Source organism: Rhyacophila brunnea, unplaced genomic scaffold, assembly GCF_057557595.1.
Source record: "Rhyacophila brunnea isolate RB1 unplaced genomic scaffold, BYU_Rbru_1.0 scaffold_3, whole genome shotgun sequence".
NCBI classification, from domain to species: domain Eukaryota; kingdom Metazoa; phylum Arthropoda; class Insecta; order Trichoptera; family Rhyacophilidae; genus Rhyacophila; species Rhyacophila brunnea.
The window spans coordinates 32,404,816-32,425,902 of record NW_028232965.1 but is presented as its reverse complement, the minus strand read 5'-3'; the positions used below and the strand labels follow the sequence as shown (position 1 = coordinate 32,425,902).

The 21,087-nt window shown below is 30.1% G+C and overlaps 1 protein-coding gene across 3 annotated transcripts in view; it reads left to right on the top strand.

Annotated features, from left to right (window-relative positions):
- The window catches only part of heph (polypyrimidine tract-binding protein 1 heph), a 583,478-nt gene that overhangs the window by 502,165 nt on the left and 60,226 nt on the right, over positions 1–21,087 (top strand). For all 3 annotated transcript variants that reach the window (XM_085952127.1, XM_085952125.1, XM_085952126.1), the window contains 2 exons: positions 3,600–3,746; positions 16,544–16,690. In XM_085952127.1, the coding sequence (XP_085808253.1) occupies positions 3,600–3,746; positions 16,544–16,690 (294 nt within the window). The remainder of the gene's footprint in view (positions 1–3,599; positions 3,747–16,543; positions 16,691–21,087) is intronic.

Here is a 21,087-nt window from a genome sequence, read left to right as displayed (position 1 = left end):
GTCTAAAAAGATCGTCGCTAGGCGATGCGCGGTTTGCGGGTCGCGGGTGCAAATGAGGCATGTCAAACCAAATATTATTTGTCTTATAAATCCAACATGTGTCCATTTAATGTTCTGTTTATTGTTTTATCAGTGACAATAATAATATATTCATTGACATGTTTTCTTTTTAAAGTGAATGGGTAACGTTTTAAGTCATCTTTACACGATTTAGGAATTATTACGGCCGTCGCAATCACGAAGCAAAATGACGTCCTTCCAGCTCTACATGCTCTCTCAGAATGGGAGCGAGTGCAAAATTTCGTCGCGCCTATGGTAGAAAATTATTTGGCGTTTCACTGATGAATCACCTTAACCAAATAATGAGAGTCACGCCGTTTCCTAAAAACTCTGCGTCTGAGGCATTATTTTGTAATTACAATAATTTGCTAAAATACGAGTAGTAAAGCATTTAATTGGATGCAGATTTAACTCTCAGTACGAATATTTCTGCTAAATTGTATGTTTCTGAAATATTGAAAAGTATGTTTGCTCATTGAAAAATGCTTCATTCTTAAATCTTCTTTATTATTCCTTGAATAAAATAAGTTATATTGAATAAATATTTGTATTAAAGACTATCATTTGTAGTAAAATATAAAATAATTTAGTCACATTCAGTTTATTGAGTTTATTCCGGTAGAACAAATTGCTGCATGTTACTATTGAACGTATATGATAACACATTGTTCAATATCTACGTGTTTATTGTTATTTTTTACTTTTTAATAATAGTAAGTTCTGTCCGATATGGAATCTTCATCACTGGTGTTCTTCTTTCATTATTTTTAAACAATACAACCGGCTATGGGGCCGAATGAAAGTATTTTAGTGTAATATTAGTGCAGTAGTCGAAAAGAAACAAACACCCAGGGTTCGAGGAAATCACATAAATATATTGTGACCTCAACTGAAATCGAATTCTAAAATACCCAATAAATGATTAGTACAAGTTAGATTCCTACTGGTCATAATAATTAGATGAAGTTAACTCAATAAACTTATATCTGCATCCCTTCACGCTCTGACATTGTATCAAAGACAATGACATGGTTGCGCTACTTCCCTCGGTCCGATCGCACTGTGAAACATGTTAGTGTGAAGTTGGTTAATAAATATCTAATTTACAATACCTATCAATATATACTTGAGCAATATCAATACGTATAATATTCCTACTTGACGTTATAGTGAATTAAATTAGCATATCCCATTTGGGCTTTGTTTGTTTGGTTAGCGTGTAAAAAGTCTAAAAACGGGATACATTTATTTCCCGGTGATTAGATTAAACAAATCGTAATTCTTGGTACTCGTGTGAGTAAAATCCCCCACGTGCCGAGAGCGCCACAAGTGCTGTTTCATTTATATGTGGATTCGGCCGTTCGGGTTGCGCCGCGACTTTTATTGATACAAATTGTTAGCAGTGTTTCCTCGATCCAGTCGAGTTTTCAATGTCTTTTTGTTGCCGAGTGAGTGGAAAGGGTCGGCGGAGTAAGTCAGTTCATTCAATAAAGATGCGAAAAACACGCAACCTTCCTGCATTAGAAATGTTCTCTGCCTTCCCGTTTATATGTTGTCCCACAAAAACAGCAATCTACTCAAGCATCGTATTCTCTTTTTTCTTCTTGTTGTTGTTTATTTCACCCCTACTGATATTCTAGTCATTTTATTTCAAAGTTTTGTAAAATATATTCCCTCTGGGGAAGTTTTTCGGGTCACATATTATTATTATGGTAGTTTTAGGGTAGTGCTTTTGTCACAATCTGGTGTTGTTTTTGCCTAATCATTTTTTTTAAGTTTATGGCGTGAAGAAAAACTTTCGAACATGCATATTTACATATGCAACGTGTGATTTATATATAACATAAAATCGCCGTAAAAAATATTTCCATATATCGGTAATGAATTACTGTTTATATAAGTTGTGATTGTATATTTCGGAATGGTTTTATTTATATCTTCTCTAATATCTAAATTCTAATATCAATACATAAAATATACTATAGTACATTATTGGTATGTGCATTAATTAAGTATTAGAAGACTTTTGAAAAGTATTCAACTACAACTTTATAGTCAATTCTCTGATAGATGACACATTTCTATGGCAGTAATCGTGACACCGGTAACAAAGTAAAAACCGGTTATGAATAATTGACAAATGTTACCTATAAAATGTAGTTGGCAAAACTACCTGCTACTTAAATGTGAGGCTATTACGGTTTCATACTTCCTGAAGCTAGTATTCTCCTTTTACATGGTTCAGTAAAAGCTTTACCTTTATTAATCATTGTTCGTGTCAGATCAACAAATCGAAAATAATTAATTTTCATCAACATAGCTTGCACTATTTATAACCTAAGACTATTAATAATTTTCACGTGCCATATCAAATAATTATTATAAACCATTTATAAATATACAACGTGCCCACAACAGCTTTTCTTATAAATTAATCACACATACGAAATGAACTATAACCGATTTAATCATTAGTTTAACTAACATTTTATCTGCTTAACTATCATTGGTTTTGTTTATATAATTTTTAGAGAATGATTTATTCACCGTGCTTATTTAATGACTCATGTTTTACAGCGAAATAATAAAATTAACAAAAAAAATACTGTTTTTGAGTTATGCAATATTTTGTAGTTTTGAGTATAACGGCGTTACCCCGCCATATTAATTTAGTCATGCTCTTTGTCAATTTGTAACGCCACTTTCATTAGGTACATTACAAAATAATAATGTAAGCATGTACTTACGCACTTCAGTCTGCCTTATCTTTAATGACCCATCCTCTTTTTGTTAATTTACACTTCACGCGCTACAGGCTTTTCTACCTTTTTTAATGTTCACAAACTTTCACGGAAATATCACACGGCTATTATGCTGACCGAATGATAAAGTCAGTTTATGGTTTTAAATGCTGCTAACGTCGTTTATAATTTTTTTAAACGAATAATAGAATTAACTCCTTATTGCATCTACCTATTTTAATTCCAAAGGGCTACAATATTTTTAACTTTAATTTTAATACTGTGCGAATATTTTACTCATTTACTGTTAGTTTTGACTGTAAAATGTATAACATATAGCTAATTCGTAGGCACATAATATATGCTAATAATATTGTGTTATTACATATTATGTATAATTGCTATTTACTGTGCTTTTTTTCAAATATAACTGTGCGTTTCGATTACTATAATATTATAATTTTGATTCATGTTTATGATATTGCAACACCTTTTTTATTATTATCCCACCCTATCGAAGATGACTTGATTGAATGATTACTAGAGAATTTTCTTATCTCTATATTAATAAAGTTTTATATATTACCTATAGTCTTAAGTCTATATATATATAAAACAAGATATTTAAGCAAAATAATATCAACTTGATTGTAGAGTAAGTATGTAAAATATATTGATGAAATGATAGGGAGAAATTAAAATTTAAATACTATCACAATAATTCAAAATAGAACAAAAGGCATTTGTCGAGTAATCAAAGATTATCACAAAGGTATACTTATAACATTCTTTTTTCAGGTGAAACTGGAGCCAAATGTCGGGAAACCTTCTAGGGTTATTCACATCCGAAACATCCCCAACGAGACGAGTGAGGCGGAGATCATTCAGCTCGGCATTCCTTTTGGCAGGGTCACTAATGTCCTCGTTCTTAAAGGGAAGAATCAGGTAAGAATATCACATCTTTTCTGACAAATTACAACTATCATACTATAGGTATTTGTATTTTATGGGCGACAGATCTCCTCCAGAACATTTTGATAATTACCCACATAATAATATTATGATTGTTGGAACCACCACAATAAATCGGTCATTAAGGACCTATTATTCCTTACATTCAGCTTTATTTCCATAACACTGACCAATCATGATGAAGTGAAATGAATTAATATTTAAATTCCAAAATAAAGTAATCTTCTGTAATGAATGAAATAAAATCAACGTCATATTTTACGACCCCTTTTATATTTCTCATGAAAACAGTATAAAACAGAATCACGTAACTTCTAAAATAATTAATATATTTTTTTTAATTTGACGGAATGGTCCCGCGCCGTGCTAATATTACGGGTTTTATAAACAAACTTTATTATGAGAAATTGGAGTTTCGTCAAATGGAGATTATAACATTGATACTTTTTACTCGGTAATTGTTATCAGCCTTTTGCCTACCAATCTCTCGATCAAACACACAATTGAAAATAGGTATATTTTTTTGCCAGATGCGAGATGGAACTCACAGTTTCAAAAACAAGCGCTCTACCAATTGCGTCTCTATTATCGTATTATTCTTTTTTTCATAAAAAAAATACTTTGAAAAAAAACAATAATTGTATTGCATTTCGTTGACGAGTAACTAAAACAAAAGTTAATTTATCATTGTAGTAAATAAACGTCTAGTTCAACTTTGTCCTTTATTACAGTCGCTAGTTTTATTCAGTGATTTTTTTATCGTACTTTTTTCTATAAACTGGAAAAATATTAATTTGAAACATGAAATCGTTTTTCATTTTCCATGAAGTAATCTGAAATACAAACTTGATTGTTCATTAAAAGTTGTACCGGCATGAAACAGCGTGAAAACTTGTGACGCGAAGCCGGTAGATTGTATTGACTGATTCAGTATCGCTACTTTCTGACAATGCACCCTTTCCCGATAGAGTTAAAAATAATAATTTGCTATTAAAGTCAACTGTCGTATTTATTTACCACTTTAAGTGTAACCGACGATTTTTAATCGACTTAATTGTTTATTACATATTTCAGATAAATACGAAATAAGTCTTCAATTTGAATAATATGTAGTTTTATTCTTTGATTTCTAATTCTTATAGATTTTGAGGGTGACTATATCTCAAAAGACATAGACTGCCTCAAATGAACGTATATACAGGTAAAACTTTCTAGAAATGTTAAAAGGCCATTACTGAATATATATACCATATTGTGTCATATCATATAACACTGTTGTTTTTTACTCCTTACTGGAATGAGTTTATTCTTAACTTAAAGATTAATATTACAGTTCAAATGACACCGTATATCTAAAAATATTTAATTTTGTGAAAATAAAATTTTGATAATATTTAGGACAGTCGATCTAATATAACTTATTCACTAGAATCGTTCATAAAGTAACCGAGTTTCAATTAAAAGTTTTGCCAATACACACCGTTATAAAGTTGTCCATATAAAATGACAGACATACAATTAATACAAATTATATGTATGGTTTTTAAATATATATGTATGTAATATATATAATAAGACTATAATCTACTTGCGTGTATGTATTTAAATTTTATTCAAAAATTTCAGACGCGCTGGCTAATTAATTAAAGTTTTTGTCGTTCCATTCTGAATGTGTTTCAATATTATATTAAAATGATTAAGTATGTATATAATTTTATAAAATACGTACAGTTTTTTTTAATGTTTGTTTGTTAAAAAATAAATATTATATTTACATTATTTTGATGACAATAATCTGAATAATCTATCTATCTATCATAACTTTCGGCGTTCCCTTTTTCATTACTAGTTTTATTTCATAGTTTTTTTTTTTATTTAATATGCGTTGAAAATTTTGAAAGTTGTCTGAACTAATAGTCACGGCGCCATTATTTTGTCGTTTATTCGGCCCGCTTGCCTGTGCTCGCGGAAAATGAATGTTCGCTGGCTGGGAAAGTTTCCAAGCTTTTAGTCAATATAAACGACATTTATGCGATTTTATCGTTTCGCTGTTAATGAAGTATTCAACTGATTGTTAAATCGATTAAAAGTTCATATTTTCAATCCTTTATTATGTTATAGGCCGCGTTTTGCCATTGTGTCTATCGTATATTCACTTGTATTAGCTTTTTATATGGTTGTAAAATTATAGTTCAATAGTTTTTTTGCGTGATTTGAAAGCTTGAAAAGTTTATTTTTTTATTATCCTGTCATATTCCATGCGTGTTTCGTCAAACCTTACAATAGGGCAAGATATCACTATTTAACAATATTTTTAGTTTAATTATATGTATTATTTTATATTCAATTTTATATATTTTATGATACCTACATATTTTTTCTGAAACTAGATTATTCTGTCATATATTTTTAACATTTTTATTTTTATTGATATTGAATTTAAAATTGCGGTAATTTATTTATTTTATATTATGTATGCTTAATTTATTTTAATAATAATAATTGTTCAAATTTTAAATATTTTTATTGTATTTTCAACCACATCCTCTGTGAATGTCTGAGTACCTATATCAGGTCGGTCCAACCAGTTGTTGGGCTCATCGGGTCGTCCGACATGATTGCTAATAAGGCCAATAATTATCTTGCATCTTTTAAAAATTGCGGCGTCTTACTGCAGGCGTGAAGATGTCTTCACATATTTTTTTGCTGTCCGTATGATTATCTTCGTTTTATTTGTTATATATACCTTAAATTCATTTTCTTTTTCGTAATTTCCATGTGCTTTTCTATCCCTGGTACCTTGCATTAGAGTAAATTCTTTAAAATCAGTCAGAGCTCACTTTGAGCGTAGCAACTTCAGTCTTGGGTATTTTCTCCCAGGGCATTCCTAGGCAAAATTGAAATAGATGCTTCACACCGCCGCTGTAGGGTCCCGTGATACGCTCGATTAAGACCGAGTGTGGTGCGGGGGGGTTTTGGTTTGGAGGGATTAACTTCAACGTATTTTTGAACGATTTTACCGTTTTATTAATGAAATTTATGTTGCTGTAGGTCTTACAATTATTGACTCTATTAAAATATACAGAATCGTATCCTTAATAGGTGTATTCCACCAGCATTTGCGTCCTCGGTCTTTCATAATAGACGAATGGAGTCTGCAAGCCATCTCGCCGCAGAATAATCTGCAGAAGTTGTCCGTTGCCAACTTCGAAGCGGAGCGCTCCCTATTTCGCGCGCCAATTTATGAATGCTAAATTAAATCTCATTTTCCGCTCGCGATTTAATTGAGCCAGGGCTGCCAGGGTTAAATAATAGTATTACTTACTTAATTATCTTTCGATATAATAGGAAACATTGAAATGTTATGTCCACGAACATCGTCCAGCCGGAATCATTTTAGTTGACGCTTGAGAAACTTTGATCACCGTATCCATTACTAAATAATATCAATATTTAAAATGGTATAATGTCGACTAGATTTTGGAGTGAAATAATTTGCTTACTCTTAGTCATAACATACTGGATGATATATTTTTTAGATGTAGATACGTTAATTGAATTATTATATTATTATATGTCGACTATCTTCAATTACTATGCTCGTTTCAAGTCTTAGTATTCGATGAGTGCGTTCATGAAAATTAATATTTTTTTGATTTATACGGACTACACATATGTATAACAAAATGTACAAAATACAACGACTCTAATTCAAGTTTTGTGCGTACAAGAAAAATTGAGATATAAACAATTCATCAAATCCGCCTTGATCTGCTGCAATTGTTATATTTGTAAGCGTCGAATTAATTGAGTTGAAGATTGAATCCAAATATATGTGATGGTAGTAGGTACTCGTATATACGGCAGAGTACATTTCTGGTAAGCAACGTCCTGGTGATTGATAAAACACGACAATACATACTGAGTAAAGATTAATATTAGGTACAAAGATTTGACCTGATGAATTTGTAATATTGTTTTAATGTTATACATTTTATTAACAGTAACGTACATTATTAAAAACTATTTTGTCAACACGCGTTATCTCCTAAAGAGAACTGGAATTTTTTAATTAAAATTTAATTCACATAAAAAGATATGTAGAGTATAATATGCTTCATAACTTTGCACTCCGGCTCTAGAATGAAAATGATGTGATGTATTCTAAATTTTTTTTTTTTTACATATTTATCTATTTATTTATTAAGTACTACATATTATATTCACACAAGTTCATTCATTCATACAATGAACAATTTAAAAACAGACATTTTCTCCTCACAAAAAGCTAGAAATTAGTTAATGAAAAATCAATATTTTAAATGTTTAAAATACAACTCAAATGCAATAATCATTGTCTTTTATTTGTCAAATAAAGTTTATATTATTTTGAATAAAATTACGTATTTATTAAAAAACATACATTTTGCAACATTTGACATATTTTCATTTCGTCACAATCAAAAAAATACGGCAGTCGAATACAATAATGATATAATATCAATTATTGATAAAATAATATCGTTAAACATTTTAATATACCAGTGATATAATTCAATACTATACTTTTTCTACTTCGATGTTTTTTGATTGAAATATTTTTATCCTAAACTTTTTTCATCCCTGAGCAAGTATTTCCTTCCCGGTACATACTAGAGATATTCAGTTAGCATTTCTGCAATACCCATATTCACTAATTACTCTTTCAAATTGCAACGCCAAACATTTTATAACCGTAAGACACACAAGTAAATAATTACGCTTCAAATATTTAACCATGCTTTATTCAAACAATTTACATACCTACCGAAACCATTTGCATTAAACTCTTAAAATTACTTTAACTTTGTTGTTTCAGAAATTATATCATGTAAATTTTTCGCAATCTAAATTGTTGTTATTCTTATTTCGCAAATAAATTAATTAACGCATATCGTATTTGTTTCTATTCCAAAAATAAAAATTATGTTTCAGTTTATAATTTCATAATGCTAATCATTAAAAAAAATATTTTACTTTTCAAAATATTATTAACGGTGGATTTGGTTGGATTTTATTTTTTTATATTATAGTACATATAAATATCTTTTTTTATAATTCGATTCGGGGAATCATCGTCATCATTACTCGATGAATTCCTCTAGGTCCCTAGATCGTCACTGCCACGTACATCCGCTCCATATAATATTAAGAGTTCGTAGATCTAACAAGCTTTAATGCAGCCTTGTGGTCTTGTGGTTTAGTAACCCTTGGATACCTATCATTGTATGACCACGTTTGTTCAGCGGTTGTCCGTACAATACGTGACATGTCCTGCTCATTTATATCTGATCAGCTTGACGACATCTATCACGTCGGATATTCTTATATTTTACCACGTTTTTATTAGCTCGTATTCTTGTTTGTCCGGTACAGATTTTTTCTTGTGTGTTCAGTATAATTTTTTTCTTGTTTGTCCAAGATTTGTATTGGACGATTGAAGATTTTTAACTAACTTCCCGACTAGATAGACATTTGAAACTTTTAGAATATATCAGAACACGACGACAATGTATTCTTTTAATACTTATAGCCATTTTTAAGCAGAATTGAATTCATTTTCAGTTAATTCTGTTTTGTATGGAAAGTTATAATTGTTGGTTGCCAAGGGGTCCTAGCAACTAAATTATTAATATATACGTGCGTTACTATGGAAATCATTTCAGTATTTCTATCAGTACACTAAAAAGTTTTTATTTATACATAGAATTGTCAAGTTTATATGATTCAACAGAAAATTTAAAAACGTGGTATATAAAAAGTTCATTTTATCTTGTAATTATTTATAAATATGTTTATTTTATAGTATTTACGCGTTATACCCACCATTCACATTCCCATGCCATGTTCCATTACTTTCAGCGTTTGTGTTTCTTTTGTATTAAGGTTTCGTGTGACGACTGTCAGTACAGTACTGTAGTGGTACTACAGTACTACAGTGGCTGTACGCATAATATTTGTTCACTTTTGAAGAAATTATTCATGACCCTAAAAACGTTCAATTCCAGATTGATACTGTTAGAGATAAATGCAGTCACTAATCTACACGATTTGAATGCCATTGATGAGAATTGGCTTTGGATCAGTAAAGCACTTGCAGAATATTGATTTAAAAATTGTGTAATATGTAGCTTCATAAAATTGTTTTTAGTAAGTAACTATTAATTTAGGAAAACATACATATTGTTCCGATTTTTCGTTCGTGTCTAATGGTAATTATAATAATTGTCTTTTGTCATTGTTGGGCTTACATTATAAATATAATACCTAAGTCCTAAGTGATGTTTGCTTTTGTAGGTATCTATTCCAATCAATTTTAATTTGTTTCTGAAATGAATCGTTTAAAATTATCTATGCTCAAATAGATATGGTCGTTTGTATTCTTGATCAATTATTATGAGTATCATGGAATGAGCATAAACTTTCATTACGAATGGAGCTTATAAATGTATAGATTAATTCTGTATTGTCATTTTTGTGTACCTCGTAGAATTCAGTGATTCCAAATATATTTTTTCGTGGAACCTTTGAAGCACTTTACCAAATCTCTGGGTACCCCTACAGCAATATGCAGTGCTTTACCTACTGCATTTTATTATGTCTACTTATTATAGATGTATATGGAAGGAACATTTCAAAATTTTTATTTAGGTAGCTACTTAAAATCTAATCACATGTGAAGTTTTTGCTATCTCTACCGAACAAAGGTACTCCTAAAAGGGATATTATTTGCATTCAGTCTATGTGTGGCCCTTAAGTATCGCACGACCTAATAATTCAAACGGGATATCATTAGTATTAGGATCAATATGATAATTAACTAATAGTTTCAAAAATATTAAAATAAAATAATATAAAAAGTATTTCTTTACTGTCGATATTGCAGATACAGCAATAATTATCTCAATTAACATATTTCGACGGTATTCGAAACTAACTGATAGAGGGGCCAATAAAAAGGGGTTCATAATAAATGTAATTTTGAAGTTAATTAATACTGTTTCGTAAATTGTAACGTGTAAGTCTTAAACAGTGCGTAGTAGGCGGTGACGTTCATTATGAAGACAAACTGACAATTGAATTTCTCAATTATTACCCCTTCATTTCTTGCTGCTTTCAAAATGTTTCATATTGAGAAAAAAAGTATTGCGGTAAACCAATATATTAGGTAGTTACCTACTAAATTTTGTCTTTTGTGCGATTTTTCTTTTGAATTCCCGCGTAAACCTGATTAGGAATTGGTTAAATATATATATATATTATAAGAATAATATGATATACCTAACTGTACTAATTATTCTAACGCATAATAAATATTAATATACTTATTCACATAATACACTGTTACTTTTAATCTCATAAAAAATTACGTTTGACCGTTACAAGAGTTGTATTTAGGTAGTGACGTTAAATTTAATATAACAGTTAGAAATTAATCAAATTCTGTGTGAATGTAACATTTTTTTTTTTTAAATCATTTAAACCATTTCTGTCAGTAGATTACTCAAATACTTCTGTCACTAGATTAAACACCTAGCGTAAGTTTTAAATTTGTTCATCGGTTTAATTTATATAAAGGTGTTTGTATACCTTGCCAGTCGTATTCCGTGAGAATAAATCCCCCGTAATCAGTGCCGCGAGTAGCGAGGGACTCGACCACCGTAATGCCTGGCCTCCGCAAACATTCGGCGGCTGCGGCCCCCTCATCCAACCCCAAATGAAATTACTCGCCGCTCACTGTTTATTTATCTACGCCCTTTTACCAACATGTGTATTACGCACTCTTGTAGACTTTATTACAAGAAGTGATTCCGTGGTAGGTGCATATGTCAAATATATAATATTATTAATGTTATATTGTTAATTATAGACATCGTATTCTCAATCTAATCGTGTATTTGATATATTTTTTTTATTTATTCTATGAGATTTTTTATAATGGATGAACAATACTTTGTAAAAAAAAAACAATAAGCAGATACTACAGAGCAAACAAAGTGCAAGTATTCTACGTACAAATTGTATGTAGTATTATGTTTTGAATTTACAAACGTACATCGCACACTGAGATCTGTAGTGTCATAACTGCAAAAAAAAACCAAAAATGGCTTATTAATGCAGTTCGATAGAGAAAAAAAAACTATTTTTAATGCTATATATAGCATTAACTGCTACTTGGAAGCAGTGGCTTCCTATACAATAATTGTGTCCATGGTTATTTTATATTTAAAATTTTAATTTAGAGCTATCCATTATCTTACATGAGGCCCTTTTGCCTAAAGAATATTATTTCACCTTTAGTACAATATTCATTGTGCTAGACCGCCGTATTTTTCAGCAGTCTACTGTAATTGTAGTTAATTATTTAACATTCAAACTCAAATTACTCAAGATCATGTTATTGCACTTATGGCCCTATCGATCTCAGTGTGCGATATTTAGTGGTCTTATTTGCTTTTCTCGGAAGAGTTTCAGTCACACACCTATCCAAACCGGAGACTATTGTGTGAATAAACATTTGGTTTTGGTACGCTGTGACCTGTTTTGTAATGAATTGCAGAGTTCCCACGTGACGATTTTTGTCGTCCAATTGTATGGTGAATGACAGTTGAAAGTGAAACCATATTTCATCAAAGTTGATCAACTTTCAAGTTGAATTGAAAAAAAGTTGAGGCCGTCTCTACTTTTGTTTATTCAACGTTGAATCATTATTCGATTCAATGGGTTGCTTAAGGTAACCAAAGTGATAACAACTTGTTTCACGCCAATTTGATTACGACAATCGCCTTCAACTTAAATGGATTTGTGGGAACATTCTTTTAGATTTTTTGTAGAAAATTTAAGAATCAACATACAGTTTAATGACAAAAATCGCCACCTGAGAACGCGGTATTATCTACCAATTATTGTTACTATCGTCATAATGACTACATTATAAGAATTTTATTAGGAAAAAAATGCTTCAATTCAATTCAAAGAATTCAAATAGTAATTAGTAAAGTAGAATTAATGATATTAATAATCTGATGCAGTGTTTCACAAACTGTAGTACGCGTTCAGATTAGTTAGATACACAGTTAATTTTTTTTACTTCATAATATAGTGTTAACAGTTACGACGTATGAAGTAGTCCAGTAATATACATATATCTAAAGATGTGCTTACGAAGATACAATTTTGGGGTTGTAACTAAATCTCTAACCGGAATCTTAAGACAAAATGGTCTATACTTGTCAGAGTTCTTGTAACCGCGGCATTTCAAATGTCTTTTTGTCCCTAAGCGTGTTCTCTCTTTCTGTTGGAACGTTATGCCTAAACATTCACAAATTGTTAGAATTATTGCGATATCGTAATTTTTATAATTAATATAATTATGGGAATGTTAGGTCGTGTTAACTATTTTTATTTTACTGTTTCATCAGTTCCTATTTATTTTTTAAACATCCTTGAAATCTATTAAAATAATTTATGATCTGGGAAATTATAGCAAGTTTAATAAATTACATTGACAATTTATTTCCTTCTGCGTAAATACTGTTATCTTCATATATATTATGTATCATTAATTTTTATATCACAATATCAATTCATATTGAACCTACCATTTTTTTCCTTACATATTTGATTATTTATTACACGTTTACATACGTTTATTATACGTTGGGTGTGCTCATTTTAAAGTGTATGTTATTATTAAATTATGAAGACAGTAATCAAAACAGTCTACTACTAACCACTGTTTATTTCATTAAACTTTAATATGAAAAAAAATGTATCGATGTATAGGGACGATTATTAATATGTTACTGCAGATAATATTATTATATTCATGTACAAATTTCGGCAAAACCCACCGTTTAATAATTTACAAATAAAATTGTTCCGCGCGCCAAACATGACATTCGTTTTTACTATTTCCGTTGAGTCACATAATCTGAAAATGTGTCTACCGTATTTGCGTCCTACTATCCTCTGTCATGCGCCACTTGTTCAAGAATTTACTATAAGAATTTCACAACCGCGGAAGAATTTATTTTCCACAAATAAAGAAGAACCTTCGTGACACTGCGGCCGAAACTATTTTGTTTGGAATCCACAAACATTGCTCTCGGACTTTAAATATTTTATTTAAAACTTGGAGAATATTTCAATTTTTCGTTACATTTTGTCCTTTATACCAGAAAAATATTGTTGAAAACAATATTATTTTGTTTCATATCACAATGCATTACACTTCTAATGTCATATTATATACTGCACCCACGGTAGCGTACTATAGCGATGGGTTGCGAGTTTGATCTCGCTGCTGGGCGAAAATGTAGGCTGTATTTTTTCGATTTGTTTTTGATCTAATAAATTGGGCGTATAACTGTCAACCATTTTTCAATAAAAATCTAATAATATAAACTTAACTCCTTGAAGGCTCGTAATAATATGCTCCGTTTTCAGGTGAACACAGTTTGTTTTGTTCAGTTTTAATTATTATCCAATTATTATTGTTGCTTTCTATTCCGGAACTCCATCAATGTGAATGCAATAATTTAATAGTAGTAGTCTTCTAAACAAAAAAAACCGTATCAAGTCATCTTGTAATGTATGAACATTCTAAGAATAACTAACGCCTTATTTAATTAAAGGTTACCGTCATTTTATAGCTTTCTGAATGTTTTGTTACAAATCAAAAAATGATAAACAAATGTGAATTTCAAATAATATTTAGGTCTTATTAGTGAGATATCACAATTTCTAAAAGGACTCTGATATGTTTTATTCTGTAGTTCAGTCTCTGTGGGGAAGAGGATAGAGCTAAGGGAAAATAATAATTGCAGTACTAATACAAATGTTTACTGAGTTATGCAAATACTAAATATTATATTATAATATTTCCGTGTTCTTTTTTCTCATGTTCTCTCACTTCTCTACCTTATTTTTACTAGTACATTTTAAAGTTTAAGGCAGTTCTTAAAAAAGGTTTTGTCACAAACTTTCACTTACATCTCTGGCCAGCATCATTAAAGACTTATGAACTGAAACTTCTGCACGATGCAGTAAGGAAATTAATTTTCTAATATATTAAATTACCTAGTTAATACTATGAAACTCTTACTGTTCGCGAGACTTACATTCGCTCTTATTATATTTTTCAGCTAAAATAATTTCATATTTCTGCTTATGTTACGATAATTCCCACTATCTAAGATACCCAGGGAAGTTTCAAGAAATATAATTGCATAGGTACCTCTCGTTTAAAATAAAATAAAAAAATACTAATACTCAGAGCTTTTGAACTAATGTTACATGAAGTCAGACGTTCATTACATGTCGCTTCTTAAGGTTAATTACGATTGCTTATGTTATGTACTGTTTCAGGTAAGGTGTCAAACGGAAAATTATTAAAAACAACTCGCATTATTATTGTATACCTACTCATAAATGCTGTACGTATACTATATATATATATATATATGTTTTATATTTTTCTTAAACTATCCTAATTGTAGTATGTTTCAATTTTACTGTATATTTTTACTTGTTAAAAAATAAAAAAAAGGCGGAATGAACAACGACCATCAGTCTTTTTTGATCCCGCCAAAGCAAACAGCTAACACGGCATTATGGGAACAGTTAGTAGTAACTTTCAAACCCTTTGTTTTCCAAATGTAGTCGGCACTTTTTTCCCGCTTAGGATTTTAATACCCATGAATTATCCAAACCTACAAACGATGGCTTTACAGCACGTTTGCGCAATCCTTTTCCATCGGAGGAAGCTCATTTTTTACCTTTTTAAATAAAAAAAATAATATATCACGAATCATTTTACACGTAGGTACTTAGTGCAATTGTCTTTATGCACTCTATATTAAGTCTTGTGGATCATAGAAAATTAATAATTTTATTTATTTTATCAATCTAGTTATGAACGAAATGTCTCCTTTCGAAAACGTCTGATGAAATAATACATGATTGTTATATACTATAATAGTTATTATGATATTATTTTAACAACTTTACATTACTGTTATTTACATTACTTTAATATATAATATATTACATTAATTACCTAAAGATTTGTAATAGAAAATATATGAATATTAAAATTATTATTATTAATTTATAGAAATAAAATGCCGTTTATAGAAAGCTGGCAGACTAAATTTGTATTATACATTTGAATTTATTTATCTGTAAATATATAGTAAAATATTGCATTATCCTAGTACTCGAGTATGCTATAGAGACAAACTATGAACGATAAAAATAAAAAATAAACATTTTTATTATATATTATATACGTATACTCAACATATCGTGGAAAAGCGAGATAAAAAAACAACACGGTATTACGGAAAATTAAAAAAGTACCTAACTAGAACAGCAAATAGACATGAATATTTTTTGATTATATGAAACGGCATCGTCAGAATGTATAATATTTGATAGATCTCCAGAAAAATGAGTTCTGGACAGAAAATTCTAATGACACGTATTCATAAGAGCAAAGTTTCGTCATCCCGGTCAGTGGTTTCAAAAACTAAAGATCGTTCTGTTTGTATCCAAATTTTGTAGAGGAGGTAGCTCTTCTTTAAGAATAATAATCAATAAGCAGCTCAATATCTATGTATGTCTTATTCTTTCTCCAATTCAACATTGTCAGCTGGATTAGTATGGTATTGTATTGTATAGTATGTGCATTTTACTTAATTAATTGTTTTATTTTTAATTTCTTTCAGGCATTCTTGGAGATGGCCGATGAGACTTCGGCGGTGGCCATGGTCACATATTTTAGCGGATGTATGGCGCAGCTTCGTGGGAGAGCGGTATACGTACAATTTTCAAATCATAGAGAGCTCAAAACGGACCAAACACATAGTAATGCGGTGAGTCTGAATATGTAACCTCCTTTTATTTCTCTTCGTAATTAAATTTTGATATTGATCACATTTAAAAGCATCTATTGCGAGATAAATTAGTAATCTTTGGTAACAAACGTATATGTGTGCGGTCATTGGCCAGTGTATGGTAAATTCAAAACTGTAAACATAATTTTGTGAAAATATTACATATATTATATTATATAAAAAAGGTTTTAGTAAAACTATCTACATACCTCATTCTAAACTCCCGCCTTTACACGTATCATAAGTTGGCCGGAGACCATTTATGTATATATTTACCATAAGAATTTAAATTATAATTGACTTAAGTTTCGTACTTCTGCAAATGAAATTATCAGCTAAATAATATTTTCAATAATTCGTTTCTGTAAGTGATAAACTTTTTCAATGTTTTTTTTCGTTTTTGACGGGTTTTAGAAATTACATATCATTTTTTGTTAGACTTTGACCATATCTAGATATGTCTAGGTTTTTGAAAATAACGTCCGTTTTATATTATATTAGTCGATTAGTGGATAATATGGAATAATAAAAATATCAATTAGTATATCTGTAAGTAGTTGGCTACCAAATAGTTATTATGATAATCCCGAGTGAACTTGATGTAGTAGTTCTGAACTTTTTGGTCGACGCCGTCTGTTTTTTGTGAGTTGGTGAGAACCAGAGTTTAAGTTGGAGCCACGAGCCAAACATCAAAGAAGGCAAGTGCTGTCAGCTTAACAGACTTTGAAACTCTCTCTTTCTCTCTCTCTTTATCTGGAACACGTGTATAAATTTTATTTTTAACAATATTTAATTCTCATCCAAAAATATACGTTTTAAAGCTGTTTACAATTTCTGTACACAATTCTTAATTGCCGCGCGATTCTTTTACGGTTACATTGGCTATGGGTTTTTTGTCTTCAGCGAATGGTGAATTAAACCATTTTTATCACATAATATATTTTGAGACGCTTCATAATTATACAAGAATATATTTTTTTTACCTACATAATTATTTAAGAAAATTTGGATATATCGACATAATATCTTTATAGATCCATCATTCTTGATTTAAAATTTTTGTACTATCCCAATGGAACTAGTTTTGTCACCTCGTGTCTATACTTTTATAATATTTTAACTTTATGTTATTGAGACTACTAACAGAGTTTCAAGTTTGTTACTGTTTGTTAATTTAAGAAAACTTTATAAGTTATCGACATCCTATACTCTATCTATATGTATATATCTAAGTATTTAAAGAGCCTTAAAATGCCGAAGGGGTCACTAAAATCAATTCATATGGAATAAGTTCACAATTCTCATAAATTTTAATTTCCAACAAGTACTCTCAATCGATCAACTCATTTGTTGTTTCAATAGTATTGCTCTTTAAAAGTTGTGGGTACAATGATCAGAGATCTAACAATTATACGTAGTTTCTTCTGGAAGTTGTATTTTTCCTATGGCTTTCTTCAAAGAATTTTAAATAATACTATACAATATATTCTTAGATTCTCGATGTGTAAAGACTACTAGGTACGCATTATCATTTTACAGCACACATGTATGTATATACAAAACATTCAACGTAAACTTACATGCGCATGTCGTCTAAGTAACTTTGAGATTTTTAAATGTAAATATTAGCAGTCGTTTCCGCTTTGAGTCCCCTTCGTATATTACTCTCATTGATTTTACAGAGTCTAATTCCATTTAATATTTACATAGTCGTAATACAAAACTTGGAAATATAATGGTACCTATTTATAAAAATATCTCAAAAGTTTCGTATTCCCAGCAGTATTTAACCACGTTTTGCCTACTTAAAAGCAATATGTAGGTACCAGGAATTAATTAAGTTGGTAAATACCTACATTGTTTATATTTTGAGTTTAAATATCCTTCAAACTTGCAAGTAAACCTGCTCCATTATTTATTATGAATTTTGATATATTATGTCATCAATAGGGCCATAATGTATATACATCTAGCTTATAATTTAAAAAATGTCAAATAAATAAAATGATAACCGTGAATTCATGTTAACATGACATCTTAAAGAGTATTGTTATCACTAACTCTTTATATTATTTTTTGATATTCTCGATTTAATATTATTTCTTACGATACTTATGTTCTAATTTAAACCAAAAATAATTGTAAGTTTTTCATAAAAGAACATTTATTTCTTAGAATATAAGTACCTATTATGAAACGTCTCGAAACTCACTAAGTTTTGTCATGTTGATATATTATTTACTATTAGTTTATTGATACGATAAATGATACTTTAAACTCTTGTTATTATGTGTTGCATTATATTTGCATTACATATTTTATACTCAAATTTTCTAATGTTAAATTTCTGTTTTACACTATTTGTTTTTTATTAATATAAATAATAAATACCCTTCAAAGTGTCGAGTATTGTTTGAATATTAATATTCCCGTGTTTGTTGAATCTGAAGTCCGTCGCTTTCCGTTTGTACTCCGACATGACTAGATGGAGCATGCAAAGCGAGGCGAGAGGGAATTGAAAAAAGATCTTGCCATTTCTCTTGCCTTGGACTCGCGAGATCTCTTTGTACCTCCTCCCGTTTATGTTTCCATGCCATTAATATTTGCGAGCCATTGAGACGGAGGAAATCGTCGTCGGATTTGTCACACAAAAGACGCTGTTTATCATCCTGTAAATATTAATACAGCAATTATATTTAATAATGTATTGCCAAGGTGCGAGTCGACCGCCATTTTTAATAACACTGCGTTCTCGCAGATCACATTTTTTAATAAGGTATCGTCTATCTATCTATAGTTTACGACTAATTTTTGATGTAATTGTGTGCCGAAATATTAACTCAAATATTTAAGAATAACAGCTCATGCACATTTTTTTATATTTTAATAAAAACATATTTTTCAGGGAGTTTATTAAATTTTATCGTATTATCTGAAGGCATTGGTGTAACTCTGTGCCATTGTTGGTGATTACAAAGACTTGGCGGGCTGTGTTATTTTTTGAAGTAGCTAAAAGTGTCCAATAACCAAACGATCGTTAAGTCGGCTTTTGATACCAGCGCATGTTTTTCTTTTATCACTTCTGCTTAGCAAATAACCCGTTGCAAAAAGCTGACATCAAAGGATCAGCCGTGGAGACTCCGGGGCGCAGGAGTGCATACGTAGCTAAGCTCTGCTGGGTATGTTTTCATAAGGTACAAAGACTTCCCGCCGTTTGACACCTTTGTTTTACGGAGTTTTCGCCTTTGGTCGGACTATACATACGAAATGCATTTCGTCGAAACAAAAATCTATATTACGCCATATAACATTCGAGTTTTGTTTAAATCGAACGAGTCATCTTTTTAATGTTGTAAGCAGCGATTTATTTTCACTAATTACATATTTAATACATATTTTTATTACAATTGTAAGTACTAAGATAGGTAGGCTCTTATGTATTTTACAATACAACGAATACACGATAAATTAAATTTACTTACTAGTTATGGTTCCATCACTCTGAGAGGCTTGATTAATAACCCGAAACAGTATAAATAACACGCACATGATAAAATTAACAAAATCATTCCTACCACGTAAATACTTCAAGTGTGATTATTAATTTATGAAAATCAACGATTTTAAGAGAAAATAAAATAGTGTTTTGGGTATTTATTATTTATCATCTTTCTTTCAGCTTATATGTAATATATGAAGCAAATTGTATTATTCATTTCACAATTATTTTACAATATATACACTTAAATTGATAGCAATTTCTTTACGGTATTTAAAACACCGTTATATCTTCTAATATCACGTAGTTAATAATATTATTATTCGCATGAAATATGGTTAGAGCGTTAGCTTTTTTAATATTTATGTTTCTCAATTCTTTCAAAGTCGTGTATTTTCAATAAAAATTAATCTTATACCAATGTAGTGTTTATTCAGTCCTGGAATAAAAAAAAAAATAATTAAGAAGGAAGTTATGAATTTCGAATAATTTGGTACATTTCTACTTTCATTAATAATATAAAATGTTCTGGTTTCTTTTACCACAAATTTAATTTTAATACTAAAAATATTATCATTTAATATGCCTCGATTAATTTTGTCACGCTCCGTAATGTCGTTTTATGAGTAGGTATCTACATCTCTAAATTATGTCATTTTTAAATACTTCGTGCTTGGCAGCCGCTTTTCTCGTGCCGCGCACGAAATATAATGAATTCTAAGGGAGTACTCAGTTTATTCTGTTTTAATTAAATTGCTTCAATTACACGCAAACTCCTAGGCCTTTTATAGGGGCGAAAGGGGTGAAGTGTTTTCCTATGGTTTTCCCCCATAGCGTTGTCACGTTAGACACTTTCTTAAATTGCCATAACAGGACC